Source organism: Nansenia antarctica (assembly GCF_963989245.1).
Source record: "Nansenia antarctica genome assembly, chromosome: 16".
NCBI lineage: Eukaryota > Metazoa > Chordata > Actinopteri > Argentiniformes > Microstomatidae > Nansenia > Nansenia antarctica.
The window spans coordinates 13,628,198-13,651,213 of NC_137686.1; the positions used below are offsets into that span (position 1 = coordinate 13,628,198).

At 44.6% G+C, this 23,016-nt stretch overlaps 1 protein-coding gene across 1 annotated transcript in view; it reads left to right on the plus strand.

Annotated features, from left to right (window-relative positions):
• astn1 (astrotactin 1) overlaps positions 1 to 23,016 on the plus strand; it is a gene marked incomplete at both ends in the record, with an annotated part of 161,393 nt that overhangs the window by 43,515 nt on the left and 94,862 nt on the right. The window contains 3 exons of the mRNA XM_080546888.1: positions 4,597 to 4,778; positions 6,433 to 6,644; positions 8,529 to 8,681. Of these exons, the coding sequence (XP_080403014.1) occupies positions 4,597 to 4,778; positions 6,433 to 6,644; positions 8,529 to 8,681 (547 nt within the window). The remainder of the gene's footprint in view (positions 1 to 4,596; positions 4,779 to 6,432; positions 6,645 to 8,528; positions 8,682 to 23,016) is intronic.

Consider the following 23,016-nt stretch of genomic DNA (forward strand, 5'->3'; position numbering starts at 1 on the left):
ATGATAGTCACTGTGCCTTTGATAGTCACTGTGCTATGATAGTCACTGTGCTATGATAGTTATTGTGCTATGATAGTCACTGTGTTATGATAGTTATTGTGTTATGATAGTTATTGTGTTATGATAGTTATTGTGTTATGATAGTTACTGTGTTATGATAGTCACTGTGCTATGATAGTTACTGTGCTATGATAATTACTGTGCTATGATAAGTCACTGTGCTATGATAAGTCACTGTGCTATGACAGTTACTGTGCTAAGATAGTCACTGTTCTATGATAGTTACTGTGCTATGAGAGCTTTCTATATAGCTGACTATAGTTTTTTGTTTTCACCACCACCCCCAGCCTCCTTCTGCTTTGGTTCTGCTCTGTCAAGCAAGTAGCTCTCAAACAAGCAAAGCCTTCTAAGTATGCCAAGTGTAATTGTAGAACCTTTTTATCTCCAATAAATGGTTAAAGTAACAACTAACAAGTGAGTGTTCCAAACTTAATTCAATATGTCGTAATGGAAACAGAACAGAACAGAACAAAATGATGTTTCTATATATTGATTACTTTCAAGAAATTGTAGGCTACACCATTTTTTGGCAGCAATACTAGTCGACTACACGCTAGGCAGTTTTAGAAAAGTAAAGAAATAAAAGGAGCTGACAACATGAAAAAATAAAGTTTTGAGTTTGAGGTGGTGAACAGTGTAAGATTTGCAAATATAGTCTAGAATTATTGATAAGAAAACATAAATGGAGAATTGTTTACTAATTGATTTCATTTTAATGACAATTGTCAGTCTAAATCGCTCGAGAGCACGCCTTTCTTCATGGTGGTGCCTTAAGAGTGCAGCAGGAGATTCAAATTTCAGCTGCCTCTTTAATAAGAAAAGTGCCAGCCTTCATGCAATATTAGCTTTTATGAAATATTCTAAATTGAATTAAATGATTTAAGTTCATGTCATTAATAATTTCATTTTCCAATGAAACCTATCATGCTGTGTGCCTAATGGGGTTTTAACTTTCACATTTTATTCAATGTCAAAATCAGCATCGGATCATAAACCTTTTGAAAATATGCCTCATAACTGTCATGTTTAATATTGTAGCCATTGAAACAGCTTTGTAAGCTTTAACACTGAATATTTAGCTGGCAGACAGCATTAATTGAATACAACTTGTGTCATATAGCACCAACTGTGCTGGATGTGGTATATTGTTTTCCGTGTATTGAGTTCTAGCTTAATTATAGAAATGGAAAGACGTCTATGAGAAATCCAGTTTCCACAGGATTCATAACTGTCACGTATTCCTGTCTCCGTGCCCCGCTCGCCCACACGGTTCACTACTTTAGCTCATCCATTATCTCATCCTCCTGATACACGACTGTCATGTCTCTTCTTTGGAAATGCAGGATGCATTAGAGAATGATAAGTTATTAAGACTACTACTCCTCCATTATAACCTCGTTTCCATCCCGTTGTAAGTGGATTAGAGGGCTAAAGTACTCTCTCCGTCTTTGATGTTTGGTTTAGTTTATTGGCTCCGTAAGAAGAGACAGCCCCTCTCTTAGTCGCTCCCGTTTGGGTTTCCCTCTAATGTACGACGTCGGGCGACTCCCCCCCCCCCCTCTTCTGCCTTCTATTTTAAAGCTTTGTGTTGCGCTAATGTAAACGGATGGGTTTAATTACTGCTGTTGGCACGGTAAACTTGATTACAACGATTTTCAATCGACCGCTGAAGAACGTATCAGCTCTGTTATCGGCCACCGGCTGAGTGGAACACTGGGGCTGTTCTGTCAGAGAGGGGGGACAAGAAACCTTTGGAACACTTAACTGTAATATACCCTTTATAAGTGGTTTACAAAGGGTTTATGAAGGGTTTCGCGACCAGTTCAGTGGCCTTGCGGTTAGAATGTCCGCCCTGAGATCGGGAGGTCGTGAGTTCGAGTCGTACCAAAGACTATAAAACATGGTACCCGATGCCTCCCTCCTTGGCACTCAGCATTAAGGGTCGGGTTGGGGGGGTAAGACCCTGCGACATACCAGTGTCATGTCCAGAGGTTGTACTTGTACATCAAGCCACCTCACGCTACGGAAACCGGAGATAGGCTCCTGTTCCTATGGGTCATTAGGCTCGAGAACCATCAGTACTCAAGGCTACTTACTTACTTATAAAGTGTTTATATTGGGTTTATGAAGGGTGTCTAAGTACCTTATAAACAGTTATTACTAATGGGCAGTGTAGCAAAGTAGGGACTGTCTCCTAGTGTGGGGCGGCTGTGGCGCAGGAGGTAGAGCCGGCGTCTAATGATCGCAAGATCGGCGTTTCGAACCCCGGCTGGCCACGTGTTGAGGTGTCCCTGGGCAAGACACTGAACCCCAAATTTGCTCCCAGTGAGCGGGCCGGCGCTTTGCATGGTAGCTTGCCGCCATCGGTGTGTGAATGTGTGTGTGAATGGGTGAATGAGAGGCCGTTGTAAAGCGCTTTGGAATAAGCTGCTATATAAGTCAGTCCATTTACCATTTAGTGTCTTTCCTGTTGTGTCTGTAGCCAAAGTACACTACAGAGGACTGCTTCAATGACTTTGAAAGTATGTAATCAATACAAAACAAATTATTCCAGTTTCCTCTGACCACTGTGCATACAGATTTGCTGCATAAATGACTTCTATTAGGGTGTCATTTGTTAATGTCCTTGACTATGCAGAACAGGCAAACAAGGAACGCAAATTGCCTTTTTACGTGTTTTTTGCCGGTGCAAATTTATGTGGGCAGGTGGACCTGCTTTTTCTTTCTTTGTGTAAGCTTTAGATTTCTGCCTGGATCTAAATGGGTTTTTCTCCATTTCTATTACGACTCTCGGCTCAATGACGTGTCCTCCATTTTGAGTTCATCTTTTAATCATTCTCTCTCATTCTCAATCTTAATCTCATTAAGATTGGTTTAGCCTCCAGCCAGAGTGACAAAATGATAAGTATACATAATTCCATTAGTCAGTCTAACTAACATTGAACATGTCCTGTGATCATTGTTTACTCGAGTAGGGACTGATACAATTAACATTGCCACATCCGCTCATCAAGAGCCAGTTGCATCGCAACATCATGCTGTAGCTTGTACTACAGTCATGATCAACATCAGTCCCTCGTTGGATTGGATGAATTAAATTAACAAGACCATATAACGATAACTAACAAAAGTAACCGTCACTTATCACAATAAAATAACAAAACATCACATATCCAAAATACTCTCTTCCCTTTGCGTGATCTGCTTGTTGTACGGTACGTCTCTTTGCATAAAAGCGATTTTTTTTTGGTGCAACTCTACCTCCCGAGAGGAACTCTGGTAAGCCGTGGTTTTTGGGGAGGTCTCCAACTTCTCTGCTTGAGTTGCTCCCTGATGGCATGGTTGTTGACATTGTTGATGTTGTTGTTGTTTTCCTAAGGCTGTCGAGAGTGTGTTTTCCCTGAGGTTGCGGAGAGCGTGTTTCCAGGATACCCTCTTATGCCCCAGCGCACCTCTGAGAGCTCCTCTGACATTAAACATTGGACTGTTTCTTTTCTGCTTCCGTTCTCTTTCCATTTTTAAAAACGTTACACAACCGTTTTCTGGAACTCAGACGGGCCAATCGTTTATCTTACTCTGTGTGGGGAGGGGGAGTGGAGGGGGAGGGTGGTGGAAGGGGAGGGGAGGGGGGAGGGTGGTGGAAGGGGGAGGGTGGTGGGAGGGGAGGGTGTTGGTGGAGGGAGGAAGGGAGGGTGGTGGGAGGGCAGGGGGAGGGTGGTGGGAGGGGAGGGGGAGGGTGGTGGAGGGAGGGAGGGAGGGCGGTGGGAGTGGAGGCGGTTGGAGGGGGGTGGTGGAGGGAGGGAGTGAGGGCTCTGGGAGGGGAGGGTGGTGGGAGGTGACGGCGGTGGGAGGGGGAGGGTTGTGGGAGCGGAGGGGGAGGGTGGTGGGAGTGGAGGGGGGTGGTGGAGGGAGGGCGGTGGGAGGGAGAAGGGTGGGGATCCTATTTTGACTTGAACTACCTTTGATACAGTACAGGTATGTGTTCCAATGTTATGAATAGATAAGCAGCAGTTCACTAATCCGATCAGCAATCTTTGGGGTGTGGATGACATCATCACTTGAACTGTCTTCAATGTACAATTCTGATGAGCGTTATGCGTACATGACTTTGCACTATCACTATTTGCACTTCTGGGTAGATGCTGAACTGCGTTTCGTTGTCTGGTACTTGTACTCTGCAATGAAGATTAATCAATAAAGTTGAATCTAATAGAATGTAATCTAATCTTAAAAAAAATAAAAATATAAAAAATGAAATATCTGAAATCTTTGTTTGTGACCTCCTTCTCCCCCCCCCCCTCTCTCCACCCCCTCTCTCTCCAACCCTCTCTCTCTCTCTCTCCCTCTCCCCCCCCTCTCTCCTTCCCCCCCCCTCTCTCTCTCCCTCTCTCTCTCCCCCCTCTCTCTCTCTCTCCCTCTCCCCCCCCTCTCTCTCTCCCTCTCCCCCCCCCCTCTCTCTCCCTCTCCCCCCCCCTCTCTCTCTCTCTCTCCCTCTCCCCCCTCTCTCTCTCCCCCCGCCCCGCCCCCCCCCCCCAGGGTGGTATGATCGCCCTGCTGCTGTCCATCCTGTGCCTGGTCCTGATCCTGTACACACGGAGGCGTTGGTGTAAGCGGCGCCGCGTGCCCCAGCCCCAGAAGAGCGCCAGCGCCGAGGCGGCCAACGAGATCCACTACATCCCCTCGGTGCTGATGGGGGGCCAGGCCCGCGAGAGTCTGAGGTGGGCCGCGGGCCGGGAGAGCGCACACACACACACACACACACACACGTACCACACATGTATCACACACACACACACAAACATGTACCACAGATGTACCACACACACGTACCACACACACACACACACACACATACATACATGCATACCACACATACATACCACATGCACTAACACCGACACACACACACACACACACACATACATGCATACCACACATACATGCATACCACACATACATACCACATGCACTAACACCGACACACACACACACACACACACACACACACACACACACACACACACACACACACACACACACACACACACACACCTCTTATAGGTACCTCCTATAGCTGTAGACAGGTACCTCCTATAGCTGTAGACAGGTACCTCCTATAGCTGTAGACAGGTACCTCCTATAGCTGTAGACAGGTGCATTGTTGGGGAAAATATGTTTTCCTTGGGGTTAATTCAAGGTCTGAGGGTAGTCGAACAACAACGACAACAACATGTTTTTGACCAACCAAGGGTACAATCTGTGTCCCTCGAAAACTCTTCTTCTTCTTGGAAATCTGAGTAATCATATTGTTGTGCACATCCCCCCCTCTGCCTGTGGACAGTTGCCAATAACTGTGTCGCCCTTACAATATTCTCTTTTCCTGTCAACACGTCTGTTTGCCAAGATCAGTATGACATCATAGGGAGTAGACATAGTGTATATCCTTCTGTGTTCATCCGAGATTGGGGGGGGGGGGGGGTTACTCTGGATCTGATCTCCATGTAACTTTATTAATTAAAGGCTTCAAGCTATTATGATCACTCTCCTTGTGTTCAATATTCAGTATCAACTGAGAGGAAACCAGAATGTTCTCCAACAGCATCCTAGAACTGTAGGCAGGTGCTGCTTGACTTCAACGTGATTAATAAAGAGCTCCACGCACTGTTTTAATAAAGAGCTACGACCCTTCATTAGGTCTCGATGCTTAGGTTGTGGGTTCGACGCTTTGCAGTGTAGGCTGGTGGAGGTAGGAGTCGACAGGTTGTTATTCTTTACACAAAAGTGCTGCGTATCAGTGTGTTTAGGGCAGGAGTGTGTATGACTATGCGTTTATTGTTGTAAAATCAAAGCCTAATGCCTAAAGTGGAAAACTTTCTTCCAGACTTTTGACTGCCGATGCCCTCTGAACCTCTGAACCGAGCACAGAGTACTTCTTTCTCACGGCGACTAATGGATAGATGATTTCACTTCGCTTATCCGAAGTCGCTTTAGGATAAAGGCGTCTGCTGCTTGAATGCCAAAAAAAGTTTAATGGATGGATAAATGGATAAAAGCGTCTGCTGAGTGGCTGTAATAACACTGCAATGACACTTCGTGAGCTTAGAATGATAAGGTTCTATCTCCGTTTAGGGCAGTTCAGAGATATTGAGCGTTTTTACATTCCATTATGTTATGTGAGATGGAACCTTTGTATTGTATGAGTTACTAACTCAAAAATGTCAACATTTTAAAAATAACACCACACAGGCATTAATAAACACCTAATGGATCAGATTGTGTAAAAAACACAATTTTGACAAAAAATGGAGATAGAACCTTATAATTCTAACATCACGACTTCTGATTGTCTTCTCGTTCTCCCCGTGGCTCCAGGATCTCCCGGGGCCAGGGCCACAACTCCAGCGGGACGCTGAGCATCCGCGAGACGCCCATCCTGGACGGGTACGAGTACGACATCACCGACCTGCGCCACCACCTGCAGCGGGAGTGCATGAACGGAGGGGAGGACTTCGCCAGCCAGGTCACGCGCACGCTGGACTCCCTGCAGGGCTGCAACGACAAGACCACCATGGACCTCACACCTGGTAGGGGCACACACACACACACGCACGCGCGCAGGCATACACACGTGCAGGCATACACACACACACACACACACTCGCACAAGCAGGCATGCACACACACACACACACACACACACAAACATGCGAGCAGGCAAATAGGCACACATGCACGCACTCTCTCTCTCTCTCTCTCTCACACACACACACACACACACACACACACACACACACACACACACACACACACACACACACACAAGCAGGCACGTAGGCACACGCAGGTAAAAATGCACACTCTCCTCTCTCTGTCTCCCACACACACACACACACACACACCCCACACACACACACTCTCTCTCCTCTTTGGGGGATTAAGCTATAAACCCTGCACAGGTGCGCGTCCAGGTGCTCCCCAGTAGATGTGTCTGCATGAAATGACGCCAGTGAAATAAAATTATACTTTCTGGCAATAGATAGAGCTTCAGTCACACCATCAGCATAGCCCATTGCTCTTACTGAAATTAAAACGTGTAGGAAGCACCAGGCTGGGATTCAGTCAAGCTGGTATTGTGGGCAGACCCACTTTTAGAACCATCCCTTTGTTCCTGTGTCACATTGACATGTTTTAATAATGCGATTAATTGGACTCTGTGTGAAACTAACTGAAACCCATTTGGATTTTAATTAGAAAATGCACTTTTGGCAGTCGAGTATTCTTTCATGCAGGTCGAACTGTACGGCCTAAAGAGATAGCGAAATGAATATTATATTTGCTGTGTTCTAACTGTCTGCTTCCAATATTAAGGCATGAAGCATCGCAGACGTATAATTCGGTAATATTTCCGTGACCCAAATATCTGTTTGTATGGATAAACTCCAGTCAAGCTCAGCGGCGGCTGTTTAGAAAGGGACTGATTCACTCCCGAGAAGTTGTTTGGGAAGGAAAATGTCCTTATTTGTAATCAGTGGACCTTAGAATTGAGAACACCCCCCCCACACACACACAACACCTTCCCTTCCCCCACCTACTCCAAGGGACCGTTCTGTGGCACTGATATGTAGCACAGGCACAGAATTTCAATCGGCACAGGACACTCTCTCTCCAGGTCCAGCAGACATATGATGTTCTGGACTGAACTGATTGCATCTGAGATTGGAAAAGTCCAAATGGGAGTCCCAGGAGAAGAGGTTCTGAGTCTGACGATGTGGAGTAATGTCATGCTGTTCTGCATTTAGCTATTAGTTTAGGGATTTGGATAATGTAATGAACTTCCCCCATTAGGAGACCACACATGGGCTCTCCCCCCCCCTGATCATCTCAGAGGGTCTGGGGTGAAGATTGAACTAGATGATGTCATCGCCGTATGAAGAGATGATGTGTTCTGTAGGACCGTTGGAAGAAAACACATTGACGCCCAGCCCCCTATGCTCCGGTCAGGGGAGTCTGGTGGAGGTAGAAATCGGAGGACGGGGGGCTCGTTGTAACGCACGATACGGAATGAGGAACGTTATCAAACACGTTTCATGCGCTCCAATGAGCCCCCGATCCTCCGATTCCTACCTCCGACCAGCCTATCCTGCTTTGAGGTCGTTTCTTTGCGAAAGTGATAGTTTTGCAAATTCAAACGATTTCCCCCACTTACCGAGGATGTTTGTCGATCAACCCCCGTCAGATAATTGGTTTCGAAATTGTCTTATTTAGTCGTTCAGCACTTTTCACGTCAGATTCGCGTCTCCATTGATTTCCAATGGGTGTACACTCTAATCCAAAACACCTGCTAACGTCCTCTCAAGAATGAGTGTTTGCGGCGGTTGGTGTTGATTGGCTGATTTGCCTCCTCTCTCTCTCTCTCTCTCTCTCTCTCCCTCCTGTCTTGATCCTGGTGGTTTCCCTCCCGCCACCAGTGAGTGACAACAGCAAACTGACGCTGATGAACAAGTACAAGGACAACATCATCGCCACCAGCCCCATCGACAGCAACCACCACGGCCAGAACACCCTGCTGCCCCACAACACCTCCACCAACCAACGCAAGCGCCTCTCCAGCAAAACCCGGGGTGAGTCAGCGACTGACACGTCCTCTGGCACTGGGATGTACCCAAATGCGCCCCATGTACCCCCATGTTAATGACAAATAACCACATCTCTGTACACCCCTATTCTAGCATCGTGACTGCCAATGGCCCCTGGTCCTTACATAGATTATTTTTATGTTTATATATATCGGTTGCCGCAGAAGATGAAAGTGAAGTAAGACGTTTTTGAAGTCAGGATTATTTTTTCCTTTTCTTATGATCTCACTTCAGAGGAGCCAATGTATTGAATCGACTCCCTTCTCATTTCTTTGACCTCTCATCCTACTTGTTCAAAAAAGGCTGTCAAACATCACCTATTCCTTCATTTGTTTCTCTTATGTAAAGTTTACTATGTAAACTTATCATTACTTTGATTTCTCATATGTTTCTCCGGTTCTTTTGTTTCTTCATTATTTTTTTAGTTTTTAGTTTTTGTTTTGTTTTGTTCTTTATTGATCTCTTTATTTTGTTCTGTCATTTTAATATTTTTCCTTGATTTATTTTTTCCATTAACTGTTAATCAAATTCTATGATCAAGGGAGACGCTCGATAAGCCCCTCTGGGTTCCTTGTCTTCCTTGCACCTACTCTATCTATGATGTATAACCGTTATTGTATGTATGATAAAAAAATGTTTTACTGTGTGCTAAATGATGACTGATGTTTCGATGCTTCACTTACTGTAGACGAATGTAGTTGTTGTTAAGTCTCGTTGGATAAACGTGTCTAGTGCTAAATGCTAGAAATGCCTCGGTTGTGGCTCAGTTGGTCAAGCATGGTGCTAACAACGCTTAGGTTGTGGGTTCAATTCCCGCTGGGACCATATATACTGAAAAATGTATGCACTCACACTGCAATGTGAGTCGCTTTGAATAAAAGCGTCAGCTAAACTGAAAATTCCACCCCGGAAATTCCACCAATGATAGCAACGTTCTGTAACCCCGCTCTCCGATTTTTCTGCCTCCACTGCGTCCTATCCGATGCAATTATTTATCCTCTGACATTTTTCCACCCAGGAAATTCCACCATTCCATTCCATGCATTACAATGTCCTGTAACCCCCGTCCTCCGATGTTTCTACCTCCACCAGCCTCTCCTGCTCCACTGAATTTCCACGCCCCTTCTCCTATTAAACTCCCTTGTCGTGGGGTGTGTTCTCCGCTGGGGAGGAGAGGCGGTGTTAAGGAGGAGGAGGAGGGGGGGGGGGGGGGGGGGGGGGGGCGGGGGGCGCATGTCACTGTGGGAATGAGCGCTCCTCTTCCTCTGTTGACCCCTGATCATAAGCCACTTGGCTCTGGCTTGTGTGAAAACGCTCTATTTTGAGGTTAGAAAAGCAATTTCGTTTGCTGTGACAGGACCGGCTCAGTGGCGTTTTTTTTAGAGATAAAGCATGAGGTACATGTCCTGTAGGTGCCGTCTACTCCTCGGCTTGGAGTGTGATACAGCCTGGAGTGCAGGGGGGGAGGCTGGTGGAGGTAGACATCGGAGGACGGGGCCTCATTGTAATGCACGGGAACGGGATGAGGAACGGTGTCAAACGTGTGTCATGTTTGATACCTGTCCCTGATTCCGTTTCCACGCATTACAATGAGGGCCCGTCGTCCTCCGACGTCTACCTCCACCAGCTTCCCCTGAAATCGAGACAGTAATTCAGAGAGGCATTTTAATGGTTTTTAAATGTCAAACCGTCCTTCATAATGTGCCCCCGTCTCATCGTCGCGTGGGGAAAACCTAACATGACTCTTGAATCAGTTTCTGTGGTTCGGGTTTGAAATATTCAATTTCTTTCCTCACTCTCATGTTCTTCCCTCCCTCCCTCTCTCTCTCTCTCGCTCTCTCTCCCCCCCCCCCCCCTCTCTCTCGCTCTCTCTCTCTTTCTGTCTCTCTGGAGAGCGCCTGGGAGAATTTCTCCTATTCTCTCTGACCTTGGCTGGAAAATCCGGTACAGTTACACACCTGCAATGGCTTTCTGCTCCCTTAATGAGAGCGAGCTCTCTCTCTAAATCAAAGTTTCGCTGAGGAAAAGAAAAAAAAATAGAAGAAAAGTAAAGTACCCAACAAACCCTTTTTCTTTTCTTTTTAAAAAAATCAATAATAGAGTTTCAGAAAGATTACAGAAAGTCATTAAACTCCAACCAGGGGAGGCTGGTGGAGGTAGAACTGGAGATCGTACTGTTCTGTCGTTTTTGAGTGTAGTACGTGAGCTTAGAATGATAAGGTTCTATCTCCGTTTAGGGTAGTTCAGAGATATTGAGCCTCTTTACATTCCATTATGTTTTGTGAGATGGAATCTTTGTATTTTATTAATTACTAACAAAAACATGTCTATATTTTAAAAAATAACACCACACAGGCATTAATAAACACCTAATGAATCAGATTATGTAAAAAACTCAATTTTGACCAAAAATGGAGATAGAACTTTATAATTCTAACGTCACGACTGGTCAGGGGAGGCTGGTGGAGGTAGAAATCGGAGGAAGGTCCTCATTGTGACGTACGGAACGGAATCAGAAGTGCCTCCAAACACGTCTGTTTGATACCATTAAATGTCACATTTTGTCATTCCGTTCCATGGATTCTAATGAGGCCGTCCTCCGACTTCGACCTCCCCCAGCCTCCCCTGATGACACAGAAGAGCAGCAATTCCACTACCGACTCGTAGCGCTTTCACTTGACATTCCCCCAGCTAGTCGGGCCTAACAGAAGACAAACACTCTAATCCTTTCTCCACCAGAAAGTACTAAAGAGCCAATCTGCTTTGCGCTTAATTCAACGGCAGAATAAAAGGCATTACTTGTACGCAAAATGATCCATTGCCTCCTGGCTTTCCCCAATTGACGCCACCCCCCCCCCCCCCCCCCCCCCTCCACACACACACACACACACACACACACACACACACACACACAGTTATGAGAGCTTTGGTCTTCTCTTTCTCCGAAAAGCAATCTCTGACAGCCCCTCGGCCTTCGCACTCCCCGCTCGACTCCGCGATGAGAGCGCTGCCATCAGAATTAAACACACACAATCTGCATATTCTTCGTATTCATTAAGTTGAATTTTGTTTATTTGCAACAGCAGGGGGACAAAGCTCAATGGAGGCCTAAAAAAAAAAAAAGCTGCACATTCATTATCTTTTTTCTTTTTGGCTCTTGATGTTTTCAAAACTTGGCGAGATCGGATTCCCTCGTGACAACTTTTTCTGTCTATAGCAGGCGGTACCATGTACAAAGCGTACACACACACACACCGATCCGTCATAATGTGATGACGCCTGAGGTTATGTTCTCCACATGAGGATATATTGTTTTTTCTATGGGCTTGCATTTTAATTGTTGTGATAAAATGGGCAGATACACATTTTAAAGGCTTCTTCTACTCTCGGTGGACGTTTAACAGCATTTAGGACTAGGGCCATTTTCCACACGAAACAAATGTTTATGCCTCCAAACGTGGCGCTCGGAGTAGGTAGTAAACAACAAGATGGCCAGAGTAACCAGTAGAGGCCCATATATATATATATCTAATGGTGTCTGAGACAGCTGGCTGGGTGAAGGTTTTGGCTCTGGCTGAATTCCAAATCAAAAGCCAAGGCAAGGCAAATATTTATATAGCGCATATTCATGCAACCGAAAGCAAACTCATAGTGCTTTACATAAAAACTAAATGAGTGCAATAAAATAACAATTTAAAAGGTTCAAGTGTAGAATCAATAAAGAAAAAAATCTACTCCTAGCCCCTACTCCCCAGCCTCTCCTGTCGATCTGAAAGGATACAGTAGATAGATAGATAGAGAGATAGAGAGATAGATGGATAGGGTAGGTACTTTATTGATCCCCCAGGGGAAATTCAGGCGTTACAGCAGCTCAGACCACAAAACAGCAACAAAATAAAGTGACAATATATATTGAATAATAGGCTAAATAAAATAGATAAAAATGCAAAATAAAGATAGAACAATTATAGACATTTGGGACCTCATATACAGTAGGTAAGATTTAACATCCTCCCGCCTAACTCTGATCACCCAGATCGAGCCAGCCGGAGGAGTAGGTGTTGGAATCGATAGGTGTTGGAATCGATAGGTGTTTGGAATCGATAGGTGTTGGAATCAATGTGCTTATGTAAGATGTAAACTGTTAGCAAACACGGTAATCGGCTTTTCCACCACTCCCAGCGATGGTGAGTGATCAAGTTAAGGTGTGACAAGAACTGTCAATGCAATTAGCATACAGATTGGTGTGACATGAAGGTGGTAATGCTTTGTACTGCATTTTTAACCATTTAGCAGACGCTTTTATCCAAAACGATTTTACAATTAGAGACTACTGGAGTCATTTAGGGCTAAGTGCCTTACCGCAAGGGCACACTAGTGGTTGGTGTTCCCAGGTGGGATTCGAACTCATGACCTTCTGATCATCAACCCAACTAGGCTACCAGTACCTGCTTTGTGTACTGTTTCAGACTGGGGTGATGGATCAAAGGGGTAAAACACCGCAAGAGATGAGTGAACAAAACTCACTCTACTGCCACGCCAAGTTAACACCAAATTTCAGGACCCTCCTTTCATGACTTTTCCTAAATATGTGCGTTCTACCACCCAGTATCCTTACATTTTCATCAGGATAAGCTAGTATAAAGCTATTTAGCTGTTTTTCTGTGTAGGAAGCAGGCTAATTTACAAGCGGCCAACTAGTGGTCGTTGTGTGTAAATAGCAGATTTCCATTCGAAAGAGGCGGCTCTTTTTGTAAGTAAAGAGGCACGGCTGTTCTAGTGTTAAACTCAGAAGTTGTTCCGGCCCTTTCTTTTCGTTGGCCGGGGTGGAAACCCATATTGCTCCCACCTACCCAGTCCAGGTGCGCACGCGGCTAGGGAGCAGGATCTAGCGGTGGGTTTGGAATCCAGCCTGCATTTTAAGGAGCCCTTCCTGTTGTTCCTATTGAGCCCCTCAGTCTGTTTTTGGCGTCTGCAGGGAAATCCCGAGTGTTGTCTCAGAGCGTCTTCGCTCTGCAGGTTTAATTACTGCTCGGCACAATGACTCTGCCCAAAGCACTCTACCACAGAACTGTCTGCAAACCGGGAACAACAAGTTCCATTCAAACAGGGGGGGAAACTGCTGTTAAATCATCAGAGTCAGAAGTTAGATTGTCATGTTCACTGCTGTTCCCCCCGAAACCTGTGAACATATCCAATATCTTTATCCCACTGGTGGTTCTCAGCGAGTGGTCTATTTACACATGTTGTGCCACTGAAGTGCTCTGTGTGCTTCCTTTACACCTCATTGTAGCTTGGTCCCAAAAGCTCCCTTTTATATTTTTGGGGAGTCGCGGACCCCTGTAAGCTCGGAACAAAATACCTTTTGTCGGGAGATGCTGTTTGGCACCTGTGGCGCATGCCGAGTGTTAAACGACGTCACGCGTTGAATAATTAAAAGAGCCGATCTTTTATTCCTCTCCACAAAGCTGTCTGAACCTTTTGACCTTGTCGTAATTGTTGAGGCGAGGGCGTGCCCTCAAACTGCAGACTGCGTGAGATTTACCCTTAATTCCTTTTGAAGGTTTTTCTATTATTCTTGGTCACCTTGCCTTTTTCCCGAAGACAAAAACACATTCTGTTGTAGCCCTATCCGACTGTCATTTCAGAGCCATCTTGTCTGGAGCGGTATGGTGTGTGACCACCTCACACGACGGCGTGTGTGCCTCTCGGTGACAACGTCGTGTGACTCTCTCTCCTTGAGGAAGTCGTTTTTGTGAGGAGCTGTTATGAAAGATTTGAGGACAAATAAAAGGCGGAACCATAATATTTGGGGGGCGGCGGCGGTAGCCTAGAGGTTAGCCAGGCCGGCTAGCAATTGGAAGGTCGCGGGGTCAATCCCTGCCTCAGGAGGGAATAGCGTTCTAAAAGTGTAAACTTGTAGCTGTTCCAGCCCAGATATTGATTTGATACGGGCCAAGGCCCGCTGTGCACGATCCCATCACATTCCAAATGAGTTTAATATTTGTTCTCCTCCTTTCAGAAGGGGCGACGGAGCTTTCTGTGTTCTGGAACAGCTGCTGTTTAAATGTGACAATTACAGGGCTCTTCTCGCCATTTCAGAAGTTGTTAAATACAAGTTGCTAAATACGTTGCGTGTGCTACCAATGCATATGGTTATCAAGTCTGTGTCATGGTAAAACATGCTCTAGCTGGATTAGTGCTGTCAGGAAATATGCCTACCTCGTTCTTGTCAGAAACCCGTCTTCCACTTAGTCAGATGGTCGAGCTTGTCAAAGACGTTTCATTGCACCCACTGTTTTTCTTTTTTGGAATCTATGGGAGTTTATAATAAGCAGCGTCTTGGTTTTCTTTTTTTTTCTCAAGCGTTATTGTCAACGACTAATTCAGCCGGAATTTGATGATGCAAGGGTTTCCAGCTGAACAGGCTGGAAGCTTTAAGCTTTGATGGATTTTGGCTAAATACGGATGGATTTCTTCTCTAAATATAATTTCTAATGATCACCATGCCTCCGCTGAAACAAGGCGAGCCATTTTGGTTCCTTTCAGTTCCGATACGCTGCGCGCGCCAAGCTTTCTGGACATTGTTGATTTATGTTTTATTCACATACTAAAGCCTCATAATCTGCACAGCTTTAGATGCGATAATGGCTGTCAACACATATCAAATATGCATTTGCCCACCTGCATGCTTCATGCACCAAGCAGCTCCGGTGAACATGTCCCCATGTCTGTAATGGATGGTCGGTTTGAAGCACAAACATGGACTGACACAAACAGCATTAGCCCCCATACTGGGTCTGGTCCCCCATGGCCTTGGCCTGAGCCCACGCAGATCAATGAAAGCATTCTATTTATCCTTCTGCACCCGTCTACTCTGAGCCAACGGAGACAGTCATGTTGCTTCTGTTTGTTCTGACTTAATGTATGGTGGTTGGTGGTTGTGGTTGGTGGTTGTCGCTGTGGTTGTTGTGGTGGTGGTTGTTGTGGTGGTGGTGGTGGTTGTGGTTGTTGTGGTTGTGGTTGTTGTGGTGGTTGTTGTGGTGGTGGTTGTTGTGGCTGTGGTGGTTATGGTTGTTGTTGTTGTTGTTGTTGTGGTGGTGGTTGTTGTGGTGGTGGTGGTTGTTGTTGTTGTTGTGGTGGTGGTGGCTGTGATGGTTGTGGTTATGGTTGTTGTTGTTGTGGTGGTGGTTGTGGCTGTGCTTGTGGTGGTTGTGGCTATGGTGGTTGTGGTGGTTGTGGTGGTTGTTGCTGTGATTGTTGTGGTTGTTGTTGTTATTGTGTCTTTCATAGTTTCCACCTCATCAATTTGTTTATCCATCACTTCTCTGAGAAGTTCTCTATACTGAGAAGTACAGTATACTGTGTGTGTGTGTGTGTGTATGTGTGTATGTGTGTGTGTCTGTCTGTCCGTCTGCCTGTCTGTCTGTAAGGAATGTACTTTGGCCATATGCCGTTAATTAAAAGCAGATTTATGCTTACGGTTTCCATACTGTGTTCTATGCCAACCATATGGCGATGAAGGAAATCAAATTATGTAAACAAAGAATAATGTTGTTGTTGTGCATTCAGACATGACATGACTACCTCTCGAAGATGCATGGTTTTGATTCGCCTTGTGCGTTAGGATATACAGTATGTCGTTGTTATTCCGATTTGATCACAGCTATACTCTACTACATTTTATAGGTACAAAGCACAGAAATCAAATGACTCGATCGACCAATCAAACGTTGTAAAGCACGTTTTGGAGATAAATGGAATTAGACACCGATGAGCCAAGACATTACGACCACTGACAGGTGAAGTTACATTAACGTTGATTATCTTGGCACCTGTCAAGGGGGGGGGGGGGATATATTAGGCAGCAAGTGAACCGTCAGTTCTTGAAGTTGATGCGTTGGATGCAGGAGAAAGGGGCAGGAGTAAAGACCTGAGTGACTTTGACAAGGACCAAATATTTGTTATGGCCAGATTAATGGGTCTGAAACAGCAGGGCTTATCGGGTGCTCCTGGGCCCTATTCCACAAAGCTCGATAAAGTTCTAAGCCTCGAAAATGTTAGCTTGCGTTCGGTGCCATCAATGTGGCTCAAATAATTCGCTGCTTGGTTGAGCTCCTTCTGAGTCAGATATAATTAGCCTGGTCCCGACCAGGCTAAAACACAGGCTATAGTCATCCGTGCGTCAAAAAAGGCTCACAGGCGGAAACTAAACCCTGAACGAAAGTTCCTCATGTGTCTTTTAGGAAATATTAGTTCCCACTTCACACGAGATAGATAGATTAGATAGTTTGACTGTGTGATAGATAGATAATTTGATATTTTGAAAGTGTGATCGATCGATAGATAGTTTGATTGTGTGATAGATAACTTGATATTTTGAATAAAGAAAAGAGTGTAAAAAAAAAAGAAGTAATTGTCTCAACTTGCATTGCCGTCATCACAGCGGTCTGACTGGCGTAGTGGTTAAGGCTGCGGACTCGAGTTCCAAAGGTTGCGAGTTCGAGACTTGACTAAGTCATTCATTTTTTTTTTTTTTACATTTAACCGAAGATTTCATGCAAAGGTTTCAAACACCATTGTAATCGTGTCAGTTCTTGTAAATTAGCCTGCACCATAATTTTATAGCCTACATACTTTTTTAGATGAGATTTTAGATTAGATTCAGACAACGAAATGCAGTAAAAAGTGCGCCTGAAGAGGGATTTGAACCACCGATATAAAATGACGAATAAATCCTATGGCAGCGGTCGATACCACTAGGCCATTGTGGCGATATGACGGTTTGTAGCCTGCTGCTGATATCACCACAGTAGTAAATATTCATTTATTAAAATATGAACATATAACAATAACTGGGGCTAGTATGACCTACGCATTTAATCGGTCAGCAATTTCTTGCCAAACCATTTCCCTCGCCTTGTTAATTGCGGCAGTATTGCACTATTTTACATCTTATTTTTCCGTCTTCATAAAAAATCAATAATTCGGAATGCTGCGCAAATGTAGTACCCCTGCAGAGTGGAGTATCTTCATTTCGACAGATCGACTCTTCTGGGCTGCGTATGTCTGCGTGCACGCGCCCATATCGAAGATTTGTAAGCCTGTCTTCTGTGAACACTGATGACACAAGGCTGATCCTCATTCGAGGAATCACCTGAGGCTTGAATACCAATCTCGAGGTCCCTGAGCGCCGCATTTAATTATAGCGCCGCTATATTAAGCCACCTTTAGTGGAATATGGCCCTGGTCAGCAGTGTTGAGTACCTACCGACAGTGGTCCGAGGAGGGACAAACCACAAACCATAGACATGGGTGCCCAAAGCTCATCCATGCGTGAGCATATTAGGCATAATATTATTATTATACAGCATATTAGGCATAATATTATTATTATACAGCATATTAGGCAGGTGGTCATAATATTTAGGCTCATCAGTCATACGATGTATTGTATGTATTGTGGACGTGCTATATGACACGTTTTGTGGCGCAGGAACATTGCTAATCCCTCAAAAGCCTCAAGTTTCATTCAGCAACATTTCTGAAAGCCTAAAACTGTACAAGTTAGGACAATGAATGAATGAATGAATGAATGAATGGTCTTTATTGTCATTGCTATAGTACAGGTACCAAACAACGACATTTGGGAGGGGTGGCTCCCCTGGTGCTAGGAAAGGAAAAAAAAACTAAAAAAACAAGAAGGGAAAGGGGCTGGTTTACATAAATAAAGGCTATGTACACTATCCACTATACTATACTGTACAGATAAGACGACTAGGGTTGTCATATTGCACATAGTGTTATTGCACATTCATTTAAAGTGTCGCAGTTTGCAGGCTTGAAATGTATACATTTGTGCCTCAGCACTACACCTGATTTTTTCAATCCAGCAGCTGCCATCAATCCGTCCAGACTGTCCAGGGCCCAGAACCTAGGTCTTTGCTGTGTTCAGGGCCTGGATGGCCCTGGGGTAGAAGCTGAGCTTCAGTCTGTTTGTCCTTGCAGCCATGGTCCTGTACCGCCTTTTCGAGGGCAGCCGGGCAAAGTGGGCAGCCGGGCAAAATGGAGCGCCGAAAAAAAAAATCCACTCCCTTCATAATTCATTCTGCATACTCTTTCTCAAAATTGGCCGTTAGTTCGCAATTACCGGTTTAGAGTGCTGACACGCTTTTAAATGTTTGTTTTCAATGAACAGTGGTAAGTGTCCAAAGGAATTTCAACCCAACGGTAATAGGAGGAAGTAGTAATTTTCTAATTTTCCATGAGAATGCACTTAATCAATCTGCAATATTAAAAGTTTACACACTGAAACGCTTTGGAAAGAGTTTGCATAATTATGACAATTAGTAAGTAAAGTAACCATCACACCAGTCCATGTTGTTTACAAACCCTCCGTTCCAAACCCAAGCTGCATTGCAGAGTGCTCAGGAGAGAACATTTGATACCGTTCCTCATTCCGTTCTGTGCATTACAATGAGCCTGTCCTCCTATTTCTTCCTCCACTGGCCTCCCCTGGATCACAGATAGATGACCGGCTGTAGGAGAAGTGTTCGTCTGGCCCTGCCAGACAGACGGACATGGCACTGTGTCTTCTTCTCTACGCTAACCAATCAGTGGCCACCACTCGGGCTGCGTTCGTAAATTCGCCCTGGAAATCTGATCAGCGCTCACGGAATGCCTCTTGTCCAGTCAAATGACTTGGTCCCTTTATGACGCTAAACCCAGAGTGCGCAACGGCGCTCTCAGAACGAATTTACGAACACAGCCACAGTCAAACATCATCGTTGTTTCATCAGAGGTTTCGGTTTGAAAGTCCTACATGTCATGGAGTCAGACACGGTGTCCATTCTAAAGGCCAATGCACACGGCGTGCGATTTTTGGCGCCGGACAACATTCGATTGCAATGCACACGGCGTGCAATGCGATTTTGTCGCACCGCAAAATTCGATTTTCAACTCAAACCATTGATGTCTATGAGAAAATCATAGAAAATCTCATCCCAATGCACACGGCGTGCGATGCGATTTTGTCGCACCACAACATTCCATTCTCAATTGTTACTTTATTGTTATGTAGTCGGACCAGGCAGGCTGATTACAATAGGCTCTACCAATATTGCTTGCCTTGCTTCCACAATTTCTACAAGATACAACTGGACATATTGTGATAAAATATGTGGGTCCCCTGATTTAGGGGTATTGGTAAAATGTCAGGAGAGGGAGCGCACAAAACACACAGCCAGAAAGGTGTATTATAAAAGCCACTTTATTATTATGGGCGATGATCAGGCAGACATAGATTCGGAGGACGGAGACAGTCCAACATCTAGCTATTCGCCCCTAGGACTCAACTTCCACAACTGATCATGCATCTCAATTAATCATCATAAATATACAGTAGTACAAATTCATCTCATTCAAATAATCATAGGCCTATAAATAAGACAAACATTGGACATATTGGCTGAATAGTAAATAATTAAAAGGGCACGTAACTCGCCGGGTATTTGAGACCCCCCCGTGGGGTCTGAGCGGTGCACTGCGTCCAACCGATGAGGCTCACTATGTAAGTCCGTCTGGCTGACGAATGTTCCTGCGTTCACGCTACAATATTGTGCCTACATGCTCGATTGTTATTATTATGTAATATAGCCGTCTTGTATGTGAGATGGGCCGTGTAGCTATGTGGCATGACACGGAAATAAATCATGCATGCAGTAATTCGTATAGCTAGTAATGTGTATAGTTGCAGCTGTGGGCTATATAGGTGTAGTGGCTGGCTGATGGTGATGTTCATATCTTGCCCTTGACTGTCAAACCGTTAAAATAGATGATTGCTCCATCCACAATTGAAGATGTCAGGTTGACTGGTTGACAAGTTATGAGCTTTTCGTCATCCATTTCATCCATTCAGGTTACCGGTAAATTACATACACGTATGTTAACGTTTATGATGGCAGCTTCCACCTACGTTGCACTTGGGGAGAATCAATATCGGAGACGATGAACTGTTTTGCCCTCGGGCATGTGTAACGCCTCCTAGAGGTGAATAAAGTTACTGAATAGTTATGCTAAATATCATTAAATATGGGCTAGTATCAGGGAATTCTTAGGTTCGTCTACTGAGCCTAGGATGAATGTCAGCAGAGAAAGAGACCACACAAGGAAGTGACAGAAACCACGTAATGCAATAATATTAAAGTGTATTACAAAAAGAATAAATATACAATCCCTTCCTACCTAATGCCGGCTCACTATAGTGCACAGGCGCACTTTACCTTGGGCTCTAAGAGAAAATAAAATAAAATAAAAGAGGTGCACCTTGTTCATGAGGTTCAGTGGATCAAAAGATTCAAAGTTCACGCTTTGAAGCATGAGTGTTCACTGTCCAGTGTTCAGCCCTAACACTACCCGGGTAGATTCAAGTGTTAAGCTTATCTGGGTTCCTGAGATGGGCAGAATGGGTCAATGGTCCGGATGTTCTCTGTAGACAAATCGCACAGCTGGCCACACTGTGTTTCCGTTCCGTCCACAGTCAGTCTTCGTCTCGTGGGTAGGCTCGCCACTGAACCCGCAGGGGTTAAGATACTTTTCTAATCCTGGTCAAAAACCAATCTGTGCATACAGTACAGAGTGCACAGTTAATATCTGGGGTAGTGGTGGTCTAGTGGATAGTGAGTTGGACTTGGGATCGGAAGGTTGTGAGTTCAAATCCCGCCTGAAGCCACACCACTACTAGTGTGCCCTTGGGTAAGGCACTTAGCCCTCAGTTACTCCAGTAACAATTCGTAATTGTAAGTCGCTTTGGATAAAAGCGTCTGCTAAATGGCAAAATTATTATAATTAATTATATCTTCTCTAGACCTCATTAACTCACTTCCATCATCAAAACATCTTCTCATGTATAACCAAATGCTATACTGTACTTCAATCATTGTGAAATGACTAAATATACACCACAAGGTACTTTAGTGCAGATAAAATAATAATAATATATCATGAACTCTCATATCACAATATCAATTTTAAAGTAAACAGATGAAATTCTCTCTTTAGCAATATTTATATACTTAAACACTGTATTTAAATGTCACATGTTCTTAACTTATCTCTTAACTTATTCCTTTTAAACAATTTAAATGAACTCAACACTTATATCTTATGTAACTAAAATAACATCATAAAATGACTTAAATAAGTCAACCAAAATCAGTGCATTGCACCTTTAATAGTGCACCACGTGATCACTTGCTACATTTCAGCACGAAGGTGCTAGCTAGCCTGAGAGTCAGCTGCAGTGCTAATAGCATTCATAGCAAATTACATTGATACTATCTGTACCAAAGTAGTGTCAAACATTAGGCATAAATGCCATAACTCCGATTGGTTTTTGTAGAAAGAATATCTCAACAAGGCATCGTGTAGCCAGCTACACGTTAACGTTAGCTAACATGGTGGCTAATGCATTTTCATTGCTTACCGGAGCTCTCAATGAGCGACCGCAAAACAGACAGGGCTCTTCACGTTCACTCTCACACAGGATTCACTGCAGTATAATGCGCATGTGCTATCTAGTGGTGGGACACAAAATTGCAATTCCAGACAGATTCAGGTTTATTGTAGTACGGTAGCCATAATGTTTCATGTGGGCTACTACACATGGTTTTATTTTCTCCTCACCAAAAGGAATAAAACTATTTCGCTCAGCCGAGCTAACTTAGAATGGTAGACAACAACTCGGACAAGTGCATCAACACATCAACATATTGTAACGAACCTGTATGAGGCCCGTTAACAGCTCCACCAAGGGAGTTAACTCTCTTGGTATTGTGGTTAGCGCGGCCGGCGGTTATGCGGGAGATCGGGGTTCGACCCCCGCATGGGGCGAGCTACACTTTCCAGAAATAGGTGGGAAAATGCCTATGCTATCCACTAACCCCCCCGAGGTCCGTTAGCAGCTCCACCAAGGGAGTTAACTCTCTTGGTGTTGTGGTTAGCGCGGTTCTGCGGGAGATCGGGGTTCGACCCCCCGCATGGGGCGAATTACACTACCAAGTTCCCGTTCGCTACAATATTAACAACACACAAGCCTGCAGTCTTATGCAGCGCCCCCCTATGGTACAACAACAGCACTGCATCCCCTCATTAACCTGGGCATAGGATAAACACAATATATTCAACTGAGGACATATATAATGCATTTCACTTAACAACGTACGTACAGTAGAGTAAATATTAATTTTGGGTTGCGAGATGTCCGGTTTTCAATTTGGCTGGTCATTCAATCGTGCTAGAAATCTGGCAACCCTGTGCAGCC